The sequence below is a fragment of the Bubalus kerabau genome, chromosome 10, assembly GCF_029407905.1.
Source record: "Bubalus kerabau isolate K-KA32 ecotype Philippines breed swamp buffalo chromosome 10, PCC_UOA_SB_1v2, whole genome shotgun sequence".
Classification (NCBI taxonomy): domain Eukaryota; kingdom Metazoa; phylum Chordata; class Mammalia; order Artiodactyla; family Bovidae; genus Bubalus; species Bubalus kerabau.
In genome coordinates, this window is record NC_073633.1 from 85,194,718 (window position 1) to 85,215,222 (window position 20,505).

The 20,505-nt window shown below is 42.6% G+C and overlaps 1 protein-coding gene across 6 annotated transcripts in view; it reads left to right on the forward strand.

Moving 5' to 3' along the window:
- The window catches only part of RAD51B (RAD51 paralog B), a 618,412-nt gene that overhangs the window by 557,487 nt on the left and 40,420 nt on the right, over positions 1 to 20,505 (forward strand). For 3 of the 6 annotated variants that reach the window (XM_055538417.1, XM_055538415.1, XM_055538420.1), the window contains one exon: positions 6,376 to 6,479. In XM_055538417.1, the coding sequence (XP_055394392.1) occupies positions 6,376 to 6,479 (104 nt within the window). Of the gene's footprint in view, positions 1 to 6,375; positions 6,480 to 11,951; positions 12,094 to 20,505 lie in introns of those variants that run through there. The other 3 variants (XR_008699624.1, XR_008699625.1, XR_008699626.1) reach the window with 2 other exon arrangements.

A 20,505-nucleotide genomic window follows, 5' to 3' on the forward strand; every position in this document is an offset into this window, starting at 1 on the left:
GTATCACCACTTTTTTTTTTTTTTTGAGTGCGTAACTCATTAGCAACTCCTCGGTATTCACAGGTAGCTCTTCCTTGGTGAACTTTCAAATTCAGGCTCAGTTCTTCCTATCACTTAGTGGGCATCGGAGCCACAAGCTTCTAGAGTTTGCTTGAAAAATGTAAACCTATTAACTTTGGCTTAAGCAAGATGGGATTAAGAATGTAAATCTGCTGCTAAAACAAATATATAACATAGTCCAAAGTTTAATAGTAATAACTTATTGACTATTTAACCACAGTTTCTGAAGCATCCTTTGGGTCTTCAACCTTGTGAATCAGGCACACTCATATAAATCAGACTTGGACTTGGTCCTCTTAAAATATACATCAGAGGTGCTAAGAAAAGCACACAAGTAGCATGCCACAGGATAGAAAATGGCAGCAACATGAGAGCATAATATAAAGTGTCATGGGCATTTGAAGGAGGAAGGCATTATTTCTGTGATGACCAGGGAGGTGGCGTGTAAGAAGGAGTATTGAAGATGATGCGTGGGCATGGGAGGTGGGGGACACGAGGAAGGAGTGATTACATTGGAGCAGACAGAGTCTTTATGAAGTGGAATGGAGGGAAGACGTGTGCAGAGGCAGGTCGGACACAGCTGCAAGAGCGCCAATCTTAGGAATTTAGAACTCTTCAAAAGAACTCGGGGGCCGCCAAAAGTTTCTGAGCTTGCTGCTCGTAAGTGGAAGGGCAACACGCTTAGCTGTGTGCCTGGGCAGCTGAATCAAACAGTAGAATAAAGCATGTTTTCGTAGGGAGAAACTCAGAGCAGCATGGTGACCGCAGCCATCCCCAGGTGAAAGCTAATGTGCCTCTGATCTAGGTTGGGGTAGAATGAACGGATGTAGGTGAGACATTGACAGTGAAACGAACCTGACTTCACAGTTTATTGAAACTGAGAAGCACAGGAGAGGGAGACATTTTTTAAATGGAACTAAGGTTTCAAATCAGATTAACTAGAAGGCCAAAGAAGGAAGAATAAATTTATACGGGAAGCGTATAAGCTTGATTTGAAGATACTGAATTTATAGTACCCAAATTCATCATGTTAGGCCTGCAGATCTTGTCGCTGAAAATGAGGGACAGGGGCTGAGGTAAGTGGGACACTAAGAGGCTTAGAAGTCATTCCCCCTGGGGGTGTCATTCTCGTCAACAGTGAGGACATCCCGCATGGAGCAGACATTGCAAGCTTGGTAGGAATGGGTCATTTAACATGTTTAAAAATTGTTTTAAATAAACCAGCATTTTCCAATCAGAAGATTGTACTTAAAGTATTAGTTTTTAAAATAAGATCAAAAGATATGGCTAACCATGAACTCTTATTGCCATGTGACAATAGCAGCTGGGGCTGGTTGGGGACTGTCCCCTTGAAATCGTGGGTGAGTTGTCTAATTCACCACCATCTCCACTATTCCCCATCATCTCCTAGCACTTACTATTAGACGGAAAGTGGATTAATAATTGCCTAGGGCTTCAAGACAGGAAGGAAGGGCCGCAGGCTTATGGCTAAGAGATCTGGAGTTTCTTCTGGGGGTGATAAAATGTTCCAAAGTTGATTGTAGTGACGGTTGATCAACTCTGAATATAGTAAAAACCATTGAACTGTACACTGTAAATGGGTGGATGGTACAACATGTGAGCTGTCTCAGCAAAGCTGTTTTGTAAAAATGCAAGAAAAAGGAACGTCCGTGGCTGCTGTCCTTGCAGTGCTGGCTTTCTTATAGCAGAAAATACTTCTCTGTTAACGTGTCTCCATCAAAAATGGGGGAATGAAAGACGGACTGAGAGGTCCATGTATTTCAAGAAAAACGGGAGAGAGTACATCTCTTTGTGGTAGTGAAGACTTTCTACCGGCTAAGATGCAGACACTTGGTCTGTTTATTAATATGCATTACCTTCCTAGCCACTGAAGGCATGTGGGTGTTAGGGAAATAACTGTTCATGACCAGCTCTCCGAGATCCACCCACAACTAAGGAGAGAGAGAGAGGAAAAGCAGAGAAGGAAAAGGAATACTCAACATGATTGATACAAGGAGAAGCAAAGAGGCTAGTATATTGGATGCTGGAGGAAGCTTTATCAAATGCTGACAAGAGTTCAAGGAGGATGGAGACAGAGAAGTCAGAAGGTTACAGGACCATCCACCCAGAGAAATGGGGCCAGAGAGATGCAGATGCAGATGACAAAGCATTCAGAACACCTAGTTCTGAAGTTAGCAGTGTGGTCAGATCAGCACAGTCCAGATTATTTGTTTTCAAATTAATTCATTTGTGTTTTGAATTGTATATATGATGAACCAAGGTCACCCTAAATTTTATTCTCTCCTTCACTAAAATCTCCCTCAGTCTGAAACCCCAGGCTTGTTGAGGCCCTAATGTGGATGATATCCAATTCCCATATCTGCTTGAACCAGAGAAAAATATATGTGTTTTTTTTTAACCCATGGCTTCTCACCACCGGCTCTGTTGTATCTGGGGCTGGATAATTTGTTGTGTGGACTGGCCTGTGCATCACAAGGTGTTTAGCAGCATCCCTGACCTCTACCCTCTGGACACTATAGCACTCACACCTCGATATTGCCCACAGAATCATTTCCAGCCTAGAACCACTGAACCACGTTTATCTGTTGCTGTATTTGAGTCCAGGAGTTATCAAATCCCCTATGAATATGCAGTGGAGGTGAGGAATAGATTAAAGGGATTAGATCTGGTAGACAGAGTGTCTGAAGAACTATAGGTGAGGTTTGTTACATTGCATAGGAGGCGGTGACCAAAACCATCCCAAAGAAAAAGAAATGCAAGAAGGCAAAGTGGTTGTCTGAGGAGGCCTTACAACTAGCTGAGAAAAGAGAAGAAAAAGGCAAGGGAGAAAGGGAAAGATACACCCAACTGAATACAGAGTTCTAGAGAATAGGAAGGAGAGAGAAGAAAGCCTTCTTAAGTGAACAGTGCAAAGAAATAGAGGAAAACAATAGAATGGGAAAAACTAGAGATCGCTTCAAGAAAATTGGAGATACCAAGGGAACATTAATGCAAGGATGGGCACAATAAAGGACAAGAACAGCAAAGACCTAACAGAAGCAAAAGAGATTAAGAAAGAGGTGGCAAGAATACACAGAAGAACTGTACAAAAAAAGATCTTCATGACCAGATAACCACGATGGTGTGATCACTCACCTAGAGCCAGACATCCTGGAGTACAAAGTCAAGTGGGCCTTAGGAAACATCACCATGAACAGAGTGAAGGTGATGGCAATCCAGCTGAGCTATTTCAAATCCTAAAAGATGATGCTGTTAAAGTGCTGCATTCAATATGTCAGCAAATTTGGAAAACTCAGCAATGGCCACAGGACTAGAAAAGGTGAGTTTTCATTCCAATCCCAAAGAAAGGTAATGCCAAAGAATGTTCAAACTACCACAAAATTGAGCTCATTTCACACATTAACAAAGTAATGCTCAAAATCCTTCAAGCTAGACTTTACCAATACATGAACCAAGAACTTCCAGGTGTACAAGCTGGATTTATAAAAGGCAGAGGAACCAGAGATCAAATTGCCAACATCCATTGGACCATAGAAAAAGCAAGAGAATTCCAGAAAAATGTCTATTTCTGCCTCATTGACTACGCTAAAGCCTTTGACTGTGTGGATCACAACAAACTGGAAAATTCTTAAAGAGATGGGAGTATCAGACCACCTTACCTGTCTCCTGAGAAACCTATATGCAGGTCAAGAAGCACCAGCTAGAACTGGACATGGAACAATGGTTTCCAGCCATGGCTGGGAATCCACTGGTGCTGCCTCCTGACCAAGCACTCTCACCAAGTGCTCGCATCCCTGATGGGGTTTGTGATCCTGTTTATTACCATTCTTCTGTCCAGGTGTGGGCCTGATTCCCTGTGGAAACCAGGGCTTCCATCACAGGGATTTTCCCTAAGCACAGGGTTAGGATCAACATGGTCAGTAAATGTGCAAATGAACATTTTTTTAAAACACACACACACAAAAAAAAATTGGGAAAGGAATACGTCAAGGCTGTATATTGTCACCCTGCTTGTTTAACTTCTATGCAGAGTACATCATGTGAAATGCTGGACTGGTTGAGTCCCAAGCTGGAATCAAGATTGCCAAGAGAAATATCAACAACCTCAGATATGCACATAATACCACTCTAATGGCAGAAAGTGAAAAGGAACTAAACAGCCTCTTGATGAGGGTGAAAGAGGAGAGTGGGAAAGCTGGCTTAAAACTCAACATTTAAAACTCTAAACTTGTGGTGTCTGGTCCCATTGCTTCATGGCAAATAGATGGAGAAAAAGTGGAAACTGACAGATTTTCTTTTCTTGTGCTTCAGAATCACTATGGATGGTGACAGCAGCCATGAAATTAAAAGATGCTTGCTCTTTGGAAGAAAAGCTATGACAAACCTAGAGAGTGTATTAAAAAGTGGAGACATCACTTTGCCGACAAAGGTCCATGTAGTCAAAGCTATGGTTTTTCCAGTAGTCATGTTTGGATGTGAAAGTTGGACCATAAAAGAAGGTTGAGTGCCTGAGGAATTGATGCTTTCAAACTGTGGTGCTGGAGAAGACTCTTGAGAATCCCTTGGACAGCAAGGAGTTCAAATCAATCAATCCTTAAGGAAATCAACACTGAATATTCATTGGAAGGACGGATGCTGAAGCTTCAATACTTTGGCCACCTGATGCGAAGAGCCAACTCATTGGAAAAGACCTTGATGCCGGGAAAGATTGAGGGTAGGAGGAGAAGGGGGAAACAGAGGAAGAGATGGTTGGATGGCATCACCGACTCAATAGACATGAGTTTGAGCAAACTCCAAGTATAGTGAAAGACAGGGAAATCTGGCATGCTGTAGTCCATGGAGTTGCAAAGAGTTGAACATGACTGAGTGACTGAACAACAACAAGCTTAAGACCATGCAGAGTTGGGAGAGCACCCTGAAAGATGGTGACCCAGAAAAGAGGACCAATACCTATTTCACACAGAGGGTGAACATGAGATGATGCCATGAGCAGGCAACAAACGAGACATTCAAGGCCTCATTTTGTTTTAGCTGATTCAGTGGACTTCAGCCTTTTGGTACTTGGTCTTCTCATTGGAAAGAGATAGAATTTTGAGTACACAAGGCAAACTACAAGTCCACCATGCCCCCTCAGGCTAAGACTCATTTCATGGCCCAGGGCCAAAGTGAACACAGGAGCTTGGAGGAGACCTCAGAATGTGCTCCAGATGAGAGTCAGCGCTGACTTCTAAGTGATGGGACTTGTAAGCCTGCCGCTAACACAGAAGAAGGGAGAAGTGCAGGAATGGGTTCCTTCTGGTTATGTTAAGCAAGATCAGTGATGCTCTGGAGATGTCAGAGGGTAGCTGAAATGTAACTTAGTATAGACTAGAAAGTCAGATAAAGTTTACTTCAGATCCTCCCCCTTATAGGAAAGTCTTAGAAGGTAAAAGAATGTTTCTCTTGGGATAAGAATGTCTAATACAGATTAGATATGAAATGATGAGATCTTCCAGATTCCTCTTCTGGGTTCATGTATGTTCAGGTTGAAAAGGCATGCTGCTGCTGCTGCTAAGTCGCTTCAGTCGTGTCCGGTTCTGTGCAACCCCATAGACAGCAGCCCACCAGGCTCCCCCGTCCCTGGGATTCTCCAGGCAAGAACAGTGGAGTGGGTTGCCATTTCCTTCTCCAATGCATGAAAGGGAAAAGTGAAAGTGAAATCGCTCAGTCATGTCCGACTCTTTGCGACCCCATGGTCTGCAGCCTACCAGGCTCCTCTGTCCATGGGATTTTCCAGGCAAGAGTACTGGAGTGGGGTGCCATTGCCTTCTCCATGAAAAGGCATAGAAATTTTATATACATATGCCACCATTTCTATATTGATAAGGAAAATTGAATTAAGAGTCTTATCAAGCTGGAAAAGTCTTACAACTTTACTAAACTAAGACTATTTCATAACTGGCTCTTATTCTGTGTAGTCGAGTTATGCCTTTCTGCCATGGATGTTGAGTAGCTTGATTTATTATTAGCGATGGCTCCAACCTGCCTTGTACTGTAACCTCTTATTGATATATAACTCTGTTATCTCTGAGCCCAATGGTGGTTACTTTCACTGAGGCTGAAGGAAACCCATGCTGGTTTTTCTTTTTAGTCTCATATTCCTAAGCCCTTGCTTCCTTCTTTCCTTCATCAACTTTTGTAGAGTTACCTGGGCTCCCAAATACCGTCTGAGCAATGAACAGTGACTGGACTTTTGCTTAAGACCATGATGAGACTGGGTGTCCATAAGCATGCTTTCGTTCTATTTCGTTTCAGGCACTTCTGGATCTAGCTGTTTGACAGCTGCACTAGGAAACACCTGGAGTCACAGTGTGAACACCCGGCTGATTCTCCAGTACCTTGGTTCAGAGAGAAGACAGGTGAGTGCTTGGACAATGTTCTCTGACTGTCAAGGTCAGGGAACAAGATGTACCAGCAGTCTGGGTGTTCATCTTCTGAAAGCATCGGCCATGCTGTCTGTCCTGGGCCAACACTGTCAGAGAGTGGGTAAAGAAACCAGTCTCCCTGCCTACCTCAATAGCAGTTCTAGTAAACTGGGAAGATAAGTCACACACAAGGAAAAAAATACAAAAAATAGAGCATTGCCCCCTGATTTTTGCCAATAGCTTGGTGAGTGACCAAGGTTTCCACCCCTAAGGGATCTCCAACACTGTACCTCTAAAGGGTGAATAAATGATCATTTCTCTTAGCTAATATTTGTTAAGGGCTAGATTATTTGTGTATAAATTAAATAATGATGATGCTTTTTCTTGAGGTTAGGATGTTTTGAAATCCTTAGGCCACACAGACTCTGCCAAGTGAATACACTCTTCTCCAGATCCTGGGTACTTTTGCATTAACTCATAAACCAGTAGGTTAAAGTACTGAATGATGCCAGAAATTATCCAAAAGGATAATGACTCTCTCAGAACTCTATTAATGCTGTCTATCCTGAACTCAATTCCCCACCTGTATCCAGAAAGGTTACTTTTTACATCTTTCTTAATTTCCCCTCCCACTCCAAAGAAAGGAACACCACAGTCTGACCCCTTCCATGAAAAGTTTCATAATTAGGAAGTTTATTTTTCCTGATATCTAACCTCAACTTTATCCTGCTATGTGGACCAGGCTCCATCTTGACCTCTCCTACAAGTGGGAGAAAGAAGACAGGGGGATTATCCTGTTTTGTTGGATGGGGCAGAATTCAGAACCCAGACTTGCCCATCTTGGTAAACATATAACAAATCCAAGTTATTAATGAAAGAGGCATGAAGTATCATGATGGTGGTCCTTTCTGGAGAAGGTGGTGGGAAGGGAGTTGTTTCCCTTTACCTGCATTAAGTAAACTGGCTGTTTTTCAAGGAATCAGGAATCATCAAAAACAGACATGAGTCTTTGCCTGTTGCAGACATGACTTTCTGAGTGCCCTTGGTTATAGACCAGAGACTTCTTCTTAGTTTGCTCGGGACTGTGTAAATAACATTCCAGCTCGATGATTGAGTCGGCCATGTTCTGAGAAGATAGAGCTGCTTGTTTTCACTGAAGGGAACATTCTTGAGTGTTCAGGCCCTGGCCTGTGCATTACCTCAGTGATAACTTTTCCCTGATGACTTAAGTATTCTGGGTTCTAAATCCATTACTTCTCTTTCAGTGGAACATGTTAAAAAATGTTCCAGTAGAACCCAATAACCTTTGGTTTGTACCTTAAGTTATAAATCATGTTAAATAAACCCTGTTTACAGCCATCAGGGATACCATTAAGGATTGTCAAGCATTACTACCTAAACTCTAATTTGAGAAAGCAAAATTGCTTGTGTGCTTTCATTTTCATGGATCCTTAACTTTATGCCTTCAAAACTTGCAGTTTATCTCTGTTCTTGATTTTAGATGGTACACACAGATTTTTTGATTCAGTTTATTATATAGGGTACCATGGATTCCAGGTTCCCAGATCCCAGTTTTAGTAATTCTACTTAGCATTTATTAGTAAATAAAGAAGTCAGAGCCACATTTTTCTTTTCCTTTTGTTTTAGTAAATTAACTAGTCATTTCTATTTTGTCAGTGTCAACAGAAAGTAGCTAGCAGGCTACTGTTATTTGGTGAGTGGAGGGTTTGGGTGGCTCTTGGTTCTTGGCTCATAAGGTCAAATGCAGGCCACTAGTCACAAGAAGAACAGAAAGCAAAGCAGGGATAGATCAGTGACAGTCTATCAACTCCTATCCTATTAGATAGGTCAGCAGCGTTATCTTAATCTACAAAGGACAATTTGTTACCATCATTACTAATCCATCGAGTGGATTTAAATGTTTTTGAATCATGTTTGCACACAATAATCGGAAATTAAAGTAAAATATGACCAGTGTTAAAATGGCCAACCCAAGCAAAAGAATGTACATTTCATTAATTTATAGAAATGTATGTGACTTTTGGGACCAGTTGTTAAATGTGTGGCCTAACAACCAGGATAAATGTTGGTATTGAAAACATGTCTCTGTTTGATGACCTTATCTTGCCTTAGCAAAGGGTGTACCTAGTGATTCACTGAACCTTTCCTGTGATCTGACTTCCTGATCAAGTAGAAAAGCCATATGCAAGCCAAACTTTTTCTGGGATATGGGCATAAAATAAGATTTGAAAGCTACCTTTTAAGGTAATTGCACAAAATATTTCCTTCTAACTCAATTTAGTAGGAGAATTTGCCCGGATCATTCTAGTGTGGGCAGACCCATGGAGCACCAGCTACTTGGGGAGGATGCCAGGATACCTTTTTTTTTTTTTTTTTTTTAATGCACAGGTAGAGGCCACTAGACCAAAGGATCAAGGTTATAGAATAAGGATTATGTTTTATCCCCTTTCTATGACACTGAGCTCTACAACAGGGCTCTTGAATGTGAGGCTTAGTCTGAGACCACAGAGCTGGAAGGGGGTCAGGTCAAGCTGAGCAGATCCGCGAGCCGATTAACCTGAAAGTTGAATTGTATAGTCCAAGGCAAGGAGTCCGCCGTGGGTGATTATTTTCTTTACACCCTGGAAACTTTGTAAAATTATATAACCAGGAAAGAAATCTCCTTATCAGGGCACAAGCCAAGTTAATTCTCTTGTTTATTCTGCTTCAGGGTTGCAAAAAAAAAAAAAAAAAACCCTTTTAAGAAGCTGGGAAACATTTTCTTTTGGACTAATTTAGCTTTTTTTCCATTTGACTTTTATTTACTCTTTCCCTCCTCTCCTTCAGTCTTGCCCCACCCTTTTTGCAGCATTTTTATTCTTACCAAAGACATCCTTAGAGTTAAAATGGTCTCTATTAGGTGTTTTTTTTTGTTTTTTTTTTTTCTTTTTCTTTTTAATGCTCAAAAATATGTTTTGGTCCACTATATGCATGGCGTGGGGATGCAAAGAAGTAGAAGACACAGTTCCTGCCTTCAGGGTTCTTCCAGTCTAGTACAGGAGATGAACCAAAATGCAGTAAGTGAGTTAAAAAGCAGACTCTCACTGAGGTCCTGTAACAGGCAGTGTTTGATTTGTGATCTAATAAGTGGTTAAAAACGATAACTGCTTTGAAGCCAGAGGAAGGTGAACTCCTCGGAGGCACATTCGTCTTTTCAGGAGAAGGTGGGACTTGAGTATCACTTTAAATCATCATTTCTCAAGCCCTGGCTGCACCTCCCACTCACCACAGGAACATTTACAAAATACCAACGCCAGGGCTGCACCCCAACCAAGTAAATCAAAATCTCTGCTGATGGGGCCAAGAGTTGGTGTTCATTTTATTTATAACACTCCCTCCAGTGCTTCTACTGTGCAGCCAAGGTTGAAAATCTCTGCCTTAAATAGATCAAATTAGGTGAGTGAAAAAGGAAGGGGAAGATGTGGGAGGGAAGTCAAACGGCAAAAGAAGAGAAACAGAACGACAGGTCACGTGTTCAGAAGATCCGGGCTGAGGTTTGCCTTTTAACAAGAGCAGAGGGTTTGGGTCACACATTCATTTGATACACCTTTATTTAATCACCTCTTGTCTGCCAATTTGTGTGTAAGATGCTAGAGATTCAAAGTGTAAGTGGATGTCCTGTAGTTGTTCACAGATAAACATCTAAAGAGTACATGCTGTACCAGCATCACGCATCGGTGAGCATAGAGGAGGTGGCGGCGGCTACAAGAAAGGAAAACCATGAATGAGGCAGCGGCACCCAGAATGGTTGGCTAAGGACTCCTTTGGGGCAGCTCTTTAGTAACCAGGTGCCTTGTAACAAGGGACTGGACAAGTTAGAAGGAGGGTGGTTATACTTGAAAGAATGATGAAAAAACTTGATGAAATATTCATACTATTTCTCATCAGATCCTCATGTAGTCTGTTCATACAAACCACATATGGGATTATATAAATTTTTAAGTGCCCTGGAAGGAGTAATGAAGTAAATTAATCCCAACTAAGCTTCACACCCCCTTGATGAAATAAATATTATGACTCTCTTATTTCAACAAATTGGAGAGAGGTAACTTTTTCATATAGGAGGTTTATTTAAATGGACTTTATAATAATATTTTCATCTTCTGCTTAGAAGGCACTCTGAAGTTTCAGAACGCTGGAGGGAAGAGCCTAAAGACCAATCCTGTTACTCAAACTCTGATTCTTGAATCCTTAGGCTTTTTTGAAGTCCCTGGTTATTTTGCGTCTTGAAGGTATTTGGTGTTTCCTTTCTGGTGACGGAATTCTTCACTCAGTATCCATTTTGTGTTTTGAAAGACTCAAACCCCATCACTGTGAAGATTTTGTAATGCATGCATGCCCAATCGTGTCCAACTGTTTGTGACCCTGTGAAGGCTGTGACTGAATCTTAACTGTGTACCCTCAGAGGCAAGGCAAGTGCTCGACACTCACACATTCAATGCATGTATTTTGAGAAAGAAAAAACAAAAAGAGAAAGAATCTCCTTGCATCCACACATGAATGCAATCTTGAGGAAGAAGGATATACTGCCTATTAGAATCACTCTTCCCCATAGAATTTGAGTTTTCCACTGTAAAAGTTCCTTTAAATTGTTAGTAATAGTCATTTTTAAAGGTGAGCATCAAATCTTATAATTCAAGCAGATACTTCTATAGATATACTGTAAGAATACTGAGTATAGGAATATCTTTTTGCAGAACCCGCCTGCTGGGGGCTGTAGGAGAGTGGGAGCCAGGCTTCCCTTGAAATCCTAGTTGGAATTCCTTTGTGTAAGCAAGCCAGAGGCCTAAACACAGACCCAGGCGGAGCACAGGAGTCCTGCAGCTGCTCCCAGGGAACAGGCAGCCAGGGGACTTTGGCCTCCGGGAAGGATAAGAAATCTTTGCTGCTATCTTCCATAGGTCTTAAGTTCTCTACTCTGTGGTTGGAAAGGCTTAATGAAGGACTGAAAAACTGAAAGAAAAGATGATAAATCTTTTCTCCCAGATAAACTGAAGGGCAGATTTGGGGCAAAAATGTCAAACATATATCCCTATTCACCCAAACAAAGACAGAGATTGGAAATGATGTTTTGCCTGATGTTAAGTCAGTTTTAACTTTTCAACTTTCAAGTCAGTTTTATAAACCTTTATGAACCTCTACCTTTGTAAAATGGCTCCAGGGCACTCATCTTGTTTGTTCCTTTATTTTCTGCCCCAGCTCATCTGCTTTTCTTAAGCAAAGAGACGTTTTTTTGTTGTTGTTGTTTTCCAATGGTGACTCGATCCAGCCAGAGGAGAAGTTTGGCTGTGCTGCAGGGGTGGGAGAAATGTCTTTTTAAGCATAAATATCTGCAGAAATAGCAAAGGGAACAGAGAATCCCAGCCAAGTACATTGCCATGGGTATAAATGTTCCCTCCCTTTCAGAGCCCCTCATGTGTGAAGTCTAACCCACTGCTCACACTCGTCCATCGGAAGTGCTCTAACAGCTATTGAGAATCTGGGAGAATATATGAAAGGGGACCCCAAAATAGGAACTTTTAAGAGGATTCTTTTTTCAGGTCACCAGGTAAGTGTATTAAAATCTAAGGAAATCGCACCTTAAAGTAGACAGTAGCAGCAAATGAATGCCGTGAACTAAGACTCACCAAGCAGAAAGACAGGTTCTGACCTAGAAAGGGTAACTCACATACCCAAGTGCACACTTCCTGTTTCTATCTTCACGTTCGAAATAAGAATATAATTATCTTTCCCACCACTTAACCAAAAAAACGTAAACTCCATACGGCTCCCTTTGAAAAAAATCAGTGTGCCCCCAAAATCTCTCTTTGTGAATGGGCTAAAGTAGAGAAAACTTCTCCCTTTTCCAATGAAGAGGTTCCACTGGAAACTGACAGTTTAAAATGTACTTTGCACAACTGCCCCCAGGCTTCTGATGGGGGTGCCCCTTTCAGATACTTTGTACATGAAAGACCACAGACCTCTGCTGAGGAAAAGTGCCCATGTCCCTAGGAGATTTTGAGCCACTTGAGGTCAACAGAAATTTAAAGAAAAATCAAACCAAAGCAAGAGTTGGGGAATCAGCATAAAGTTTTAAATGTCTTTTTTTTTCAATCAAATAGAGTTGCAAAATTAATTGTTGCCACCCTTTAAAAAAGGTTAAAATACCTTTAACACCAGAAAGTAGAAAGAATACATCTGTGAATAAAGAATACTGCTGTAAATTGAATACATTTGTTTTTATGAAAGACTTAGTACATGTCTTCATTTCTCTCTTTGAGGATCACAGCCTCTGACGGTCAGGGGCTGAATGAGGGGTCCAGTCACTGAGTGTTTAGGTAACTTCCCCTGTGATGAACCACTCATTTCACCGGTGTTTTGTTACCTCCGTCATTCTCCTCCAGCTCTGACTAGTTTTATTTTTACACACTGTCTGGCAGCAAATCTCCTTATTCAGTGACCCTCCCAGCTCTAACTTGCCAAGTAAACCAGAGCAAATAGGTGAATGAGAGATTTCTAGAGAAATCTCAGCTGTGGCAGGAAGTAGAAGAGACTCAGGGTTCTGGAATCAAAACTGAAGGCCTCATTGTCAGGCTAGGGAAACAACAGAGGAAACAGCTACAAGATCTCATGGACAAGGCAGTGACCTGGGAGTCAAGGATGCTGATTATTAGTTGGCTCACTTGAAAATGAAGGTTGGACAGGATGTTGTATCTTAGCCTTGGCTGGTTAGCTATAGAAAGTGAAGTCGCTCAGTCATGTCCAACTCTTTGCGACCCCATGGTTAGCTATGAGTGAGGGAAAAAACTGGGTTCTTTGGTTAGGAGAAGCAAAGGAGAACGAAGGATTCCGTATGTCCATAAAGTGTAAACTGATTTACAAATGAACCAGCACTTTCACTAGAACAAAACCATTTAGAATATGACAGTGTCCCTGTCCTGAGATACCCTCGAGGAATCATCTCATCCAGTGATTATCAACTACAGTGGGAGGGAGGCGTAAGAGGGAGGGGATATATGTAAACTTACAGCTAGTTCACATTGTTGTACAATTGTACAGCAATTGTACAGCAACATTGTAAAGCAATTATCTTCCAATGAGCAAAATAAAAAATAATAAAAATTAAACAAGAAAACAAACAAAATCCCAAGTGTTCATTAACAGTGAAGATACCTAGGCCCTGCCCCTAATGACCACTCAGATAGGACAAGCACTTTCGGTGTTTCTCACAGGAGTGGTCTTCAGACCCATAGTCTATTCTAGTCCCTTCATCAAAGGGTTAACAGTTAGGGATGACTTATTCAGCATCATACAACTAGTACACAGTAGAAATGGAACTGGAGTTAAATTTCTGAACTTCTAATTTGTCGCTATTTTCACTTTGCCAACTTTTAGTAAGAAAAGTGGGCAAAAAAGTCCCCAACCCAGTCAAATTACTATGTTTGCAGGCGATGTGATATTTATATTCCCTCTGATTTTCCGTGGTGTATAGAAAGCTTCTACAGAACTCTGCAGAAAAATATTTTTGAAGGGTACCATCCCACCCCGCATTGCAGTGAATTATCAGCCTTTTAAATGCTTGGGCCCAGGCATGTGAATAAGTGACTTTTTCCAAGTTGAACCTCACCATGAGTGTGGACTTTCCAGTTGAATAACTTACAGACAACATCCTGCAAACAAGGCTGACCTCTCTGCCCCTCTCCTGCAAATGGCCTTTTGTGCTCATAGAGGGTCGCCCTTGATGCTCATAGAGGGTCACCCTTGAAATCTTGAGCTTCCTGTTGCCTATCTTCACAGGCTAGATGTGCTCAGTGGTTTTTGAGTACTGGAGTTGTGTGTCTGGTTTTCTCAACATGGGAGAAACTTCATAGCTACATTTTTTACGTGTTTGCATCTTTAGTTTGAGAAGTCAGAGTGGGACAGAGACAGCAAAGAAGGCAAGAAGTAGCCCATGTGGGGACCTGTTTTCTACCATCTTGGGGTGCCACTGTTTGGTCATGAAAAATATCCTTTCTCCATTTCAGTGCTCTAGGCAACACTAATTTAAAGCTTCTTTAATTTCCAGGAATGGAAGGAAGTTCTTTGTGGGTATCAGATTTTATAATTCCACATTCATTTTTTAACTTCGACAAGAACCTTTTAGTATACATCTCATCATCTTCCTTTTTACAAATAGATAAACTGAGCTAAGAGGATAATACTGTATATCCAGTAGTAGTAATGAGATTTGAAGCCAAGTTTGTGTTAACTCTGGAGCTTAAGTGTTTTTGGCTATACCATATTCTCTAAGGTGAGAGAATTTATTTTTAATTTAGGAATGAAATGAGATGCTAGAAAATGAAGCCTTGTCTTAGTGATGATTCTTTTGGCTTGTAATAAATAGCTCTTATTATCTTTCTGTCTGATTTTTCCCTGGAGATGGCTGGATCTTGAGTGTCATTGAGCTTACCTCCAAAGTTACTGAATTGCATATTAGAACAGCACTTCTGCTCTGGGGCAGGGACATTAGGAAGTAGATGATGGGCTGCTTCTTGCTTTTTTCTCTTACTCTTGCCATTATTTGGCTTGTGACTTCTGGCACGTGACTGATTTAGAATGCTCCTTGCCCTGTCTGTGTACATGATTTGAAAAACGTAGTTTGTCACATATATGAACCAAGGAGATCCAACTTACAGAACTCATTGTCTGGTTGGTTGCTGTGGATGGTAGAGTGTGCCTGCCTGAGCCTGTGGCCTCTGCTTCTCTCCAGGGATCTGCGTGGTGTGATGCTGGTCTGCCTTTCAGTCTAATTGGAGCAGCAAATGGGGTGGGGCTTCAGACCCTTCCAAAATCTTAATGGCTTATGAAATTAGGTGTAGGGGTATGGGAAGCAGACAAAGCATTTGCATGATGGAGATGTGAGGGGAAATGAATCAAGTATGTCTCTAGAATTCTATTTGAATATATATGTCTGATTATGTGACCATAATATTTTATGATATGCTAAACATTATCTAATGCATGATTGGTTGTCAACTGCAGTATAACTCACTGAGCATTCCTGATTTCTGCTGATCTAAGTAATTTGCAATTTTCAGTTACCAGAGTTGACATATTCACTCCTTCCTTCCCTCAACTTTTTCCTACCCCGTTGATCCTCTCTCCACACCCACCCCTCCAGTCACCTTCGGATTTTTAAACCAGTCAATGACTGCTGGCAACTGCCTTACAGTTCAAATGCTTGAAGCAGAGATTTTTCCACAGAGGGTCTCTTTCTGAAAGTTTCCCTGCTTGGCTTGGCAAAGCTTAAGAGTTCTGGCGTCTAGGACAAAGAACATGTGTGCTGGAGTCTCGGACCCGTGTTTTATTGTTACCAAAGGGATCATGATTTGGCGAACACCTTTGGAGAGCCGAGCTACAGTGGCCCTACCCATGCCTACTTTCTGAATCCTCGACTCAGAACTGGCAGTGATCGACTGAGCCGAGATCATGATCCATGACTCTAAGTAACAGAATTCCCTGTGCGTCACACTTCCAGAAAGAGACACATCAGTATAAACCTGTAAACGTTAGAAGTGAGGCATCTGGCGTGTTGGGAAGGGATTGAGCACAGATCACCCAGCACAGCCCTGACTTTCTGGTTGCTTTGCTCAGTCTTCTCAACCATATATTGAGTTTCCTTTGTGCCAGTCACTCTCGTAAGTACTTTGTGGACATTTTCCTGGTCAAGCCTCACAACTACTCTATGAGAGAAGTATTACTTGGTATACTTTAGGATGAGGGTATTGAGGTTTACAGAGTTTTTTAAAAACTGCTCTGAATCACATGGCTTCCAAGGGGTGGCCCCCCTATACATACACACTCTCTTCCTTGCAGCCCTCTCTTCTTAACCATTATCCTATATTGAAAATGTTAGTCACTCAGTTGTGTCTGACTCTTTGTGACTCCATGGACTATAGCCCACCAGGCTTCCCTGTCCAAGGAATTCTCCTGGCAAGAATCCTGGAATGGGTTGCCATTCTCTTCTCCAGGGAATCTTCCCAATCCAGTGATCGAACCCAGGTCTCCTGCATTGCAGGCAGATTCTTTACCGTCTGAGCCACCAGGGAAACCCATCCTGTACTGAACCCCATGTTAATATAAGATTATTCATGCACACTCCTTGAAAGGAATTGCAGAACATTTCTCCAAACAGTCACTGTGGTGTGGCCACCTTCAATGTTTGAACCAGGGAGAATGACACCTTCAAAGAATAGACTGAGTCTTTGCCTTGAGAGAGCTTTGTATAATAATCCCTAGTTATTTCCTTTCTCCAAACAGTCACTGTGGTGTGGCCACCTTCAATGTTTGAACCAGGGAGAATGACACCTTCAAAGAATAGACTGAGTCTTTGCCTTGAGAGAGCTTTGTATAATAATCCCTAGTTATTTCCTATGATGATGTGGCGCTGGGTAGCTACAGAACACCCTTGAGGAAGAATGAGCTCCATGGGACATGTTCAGCTCCTCTGAACCTCACCATCCAGACAGGGGACAGCCTGGCCCTTCCTCTCTCAACTGCTAAGTTCTGGCCTTTCCAGCCAGTTTCTTTTTCACATTCTGATTTGGCTTCAGTGTTCTGCCATGTTCCGTCAAAGCCGAAAAAGATAGTCTCTGTGGAGTCTTGCCCACACTGGAGACAGTCTGTGCCCACCTGTTCATGGTCTCTTCTGGTGGGAACCTGCAGGCCAGGAGGTACAGTGGCAGAGACATCCCTTCTCTCATGGATGATACAGCATGACATATAAGCCATCTCTGCCTCTTTACACTTTCCTTGCAAAGTCACTTTCCCCACGGAGTAGTCAATGCCATGTTTTACATTTACAGCCTTCCTGAGTTGTCTGTTCCTCTCTGAAAACATTATTCTATCCCTGCTGAGGAAGATTCGGTCACTGTCTAGTGAAATGGGAAGACTCTGACAGTTCTGTGTTCTCTGACGGGGGCCTCCCTAAAATACAAGTGCAATAGATCCAGTGTGGCCCCTTCCCCTTCCACAGGCATGCTTATACAATGCTGTTCTCTCTTGTTTATAGCTAGGCAGTATTCTTTCCAGACACACTGTCCTATATGGCCACACATGGAAACTTAGGCTATTCTTTGTGACTGGTCTCCACTTTCTACCTGTAACTAACCTTACATTCTGCGACTAACCTTATGTGTTTATAGTCCTCACTCTGAGATCCCTGGGACAGCCTTTGCTAAGAGCATGTCAGCATTTCATCCCATTGCCTGGAGAAGAATAGTTCTTCCCAGAAGCCAGCCTTTAACCTATTAAACAGCAGAGGTTTCTACCAGAGGCTTCATTTGTCTCTAGGACCCCTGTGTATAGGGAGTCTCATTACACACTGTGGTTGTCCAAAAGCCAAGTATTTGCAAAGAAAACCCACTGAGACAAGTTGGCTGAGCGACGGCCATAGCATCTGTGAAGTTTTGGTCACTTTTTTTTTTCCTTCTCCTAAAAATTGAATATTCTCCCTCAGTTAAGAAATGGTATACATTACAGCTTTAAAGTCTTTCGCAATAAATCTTCTAGAGTCTGCAATTGTAATAATAGTCCTTTGTGTTTGCTCTAACCGTAGACATGGATCCTCTTATAACTCTTCTCTTTTTATCTGGACGAGACCATTAAGTACTTGACACTCCCCTTTCCTGCCATCCTTTCCTCCCTTCTTCCTTTTCTACCTTCAGATCTTTGCCGGGTAGGTGTGTGTGCCAAATGCTGGGGATATGAAGTCAAATGAGTCTGATTTCCCGCCCCAAAAAGCCATACAGCAGAAGGAAGATGCCTAGTAGAGAGTGACAGACATAAATATCAATATATACAAGAAGGGACTGAGGGAACTTCAGTGGAGGACAGAGTGGTCATCAGTATTGGGACGCTCAGAACCCTCAGCAGCAAAGACACGGTCAGGGGAGGATTCAGAGGAGGGTATAATGTTTAAGACTTGAAAGGCATATCAGTACTGGCCAGGTAGGTGGGAAAGAAGGCTGAGGAAGCTGTGTGAACAAAGGCTCCAGGGCAGGAACTGCAAATGGTCCTTCTGTAGTGCTACTGGGGAGAGGATATGGGTGTCTGTGCAATGGGTAGGGGTGGGGGGAACTGAGGCCTGTGTAGAGAGATAAAGCAAGGAAAGATAGGACAGATTAGACTTGACTCTGAAGGCTTAGAAGCCCCTATGAGAGACTTCCAGCAGGGCTGTGACATCAGATTTATACTCTGCAAGGTGCTCTTGAGCAGGAGTTTACTATATGGGTTTGGAGGTGTTTGAAATAAAATGCAAAGAAATCAGGGCCTGAATGGGAACAGTGGCCACTGAGATGGAGAAGAAGGAAAAGAGATGCAACGACTAGGAGGCAGGATCAACAGCATTCTAGCACAGTGATTGGCTCTGGAAGGAGGTTGGAAGGAGGGTCGTTTCTGATATAAGTGAGTAAATGAGGTTATTGTTCATCTACTCACAGACTGGGCCAGTCCAGGAGATGAGCAGCCTGGGAGGGGAACAAGACCTGGCCTTGCCCAGAACACACGCCATTCCCTACTTATGGGACAGAGTAGCAATTTCCTGTCTTCCACCAGACCTCAGTGACTGCCGTCAGGATGGAGATCAGAAGGGATTTTTATAACTGTGCAGAATCTTAGGTCCAAATGTTCTCTTCCCCCCGCTGACCCTGCACCATCTCTTCCAGCCCATCATTCCCTTCTTCCCAACCTTCAGTGCTATTTCCTTCTTTTAGAACCCTGGTTTCCATAAAGAGACAGTGGTCATCAGAATGTGCAGGAAATGAAGTTTAGAAACACATGTTTGGGAAAGTGAGGACAGGTGTATCTCCTGCTCCAGGGAATTCTGGCAAACTTCAGGTCTAGGGGTGTAGAATCAGTAACCAGTTTGGAGAACTACCAGTTTAGGCTTCAAAGTTTTGTTTTTTGAAGATCCTTATCTGCAAATTGGGAATCAAGAGGCCCTGCCTTGTTGGGTCCTGCCAGTCAATTCCTTCTTTGCTCTCAGATACACTCCCTGCCTTTCCTCTGCTCAGGTTAATACCACAGGGAACTAACCATGTGATCTGCCTTTCCCAGCTCCCTTTCCATTGATTCTGCTTAGTTTGGGGCCCTGGAGGGAGAATGAAGAACAGAGGTATGGGAGAAGCCACATATTTCTGCCTCCCTCTCTCTTTTTCCAGTGATGTCTCCAATGACCCCAATTCCTCCTCCGTGATCCCTTTGTAAGGGCTTCTAGATGGTGCTAGAGGTAGAGAACCCATCCATGCAGGAGATGTGAGAGACATGGGTTCAATCCCTGGGTCAGGAAGATTCTCTGGAGCAACCCACTCCAGTATTCTTGCCTGGAGAATCCCACGGGCAGAGGGGCCTGGAGGGCTGCAGTCTGGAGGGTTGCAAAGAGCTGGACATGACTGAGCAACTGAGCACAATCCCTTTGTGGACCCAGCTCTGTGAAGAGCTGGAGATGGGCAGCTCTATCCTCTGAGCCCTAACAACAGCACCCCTTCCTTTGTTACTCCAGCCCTAGGGGTGACGGTGGCTTCTTACTCTTGTTAGTCTCTGTGTTGCTTCACTGTTCCTTATTCTCCTTTCAAACTCTTCCAACACATTTGTAATTAGTTCTCAACATTAAACTCTCTCTCTTAAACTACCTGGGGTAAGTCCCATTTTTCTGATGGACCTTGACTGACATGATCTACATTAGCTCTTTGATTAGCACATGGATATGAGACCCTAAATAGTCTCCATTGGTTCTGTTCCCCAAAGGGCTCCTCTGTCTGCCATGATTCTCCAGTCCTGAGAGTTGGGTTTCTGGACTAGGCTGTCTTAGAGGGCAAACATTTTGTGCAGTGCTTCTTGAATGGCATGAGAAAAGGAGTTCTCTTGGCTCAGTCTCCTTCCTGTGGGATTTTCCAAAACTTTCCAGATGTATCTAAGCTCAGGAAACATTTTAATGGCTGGA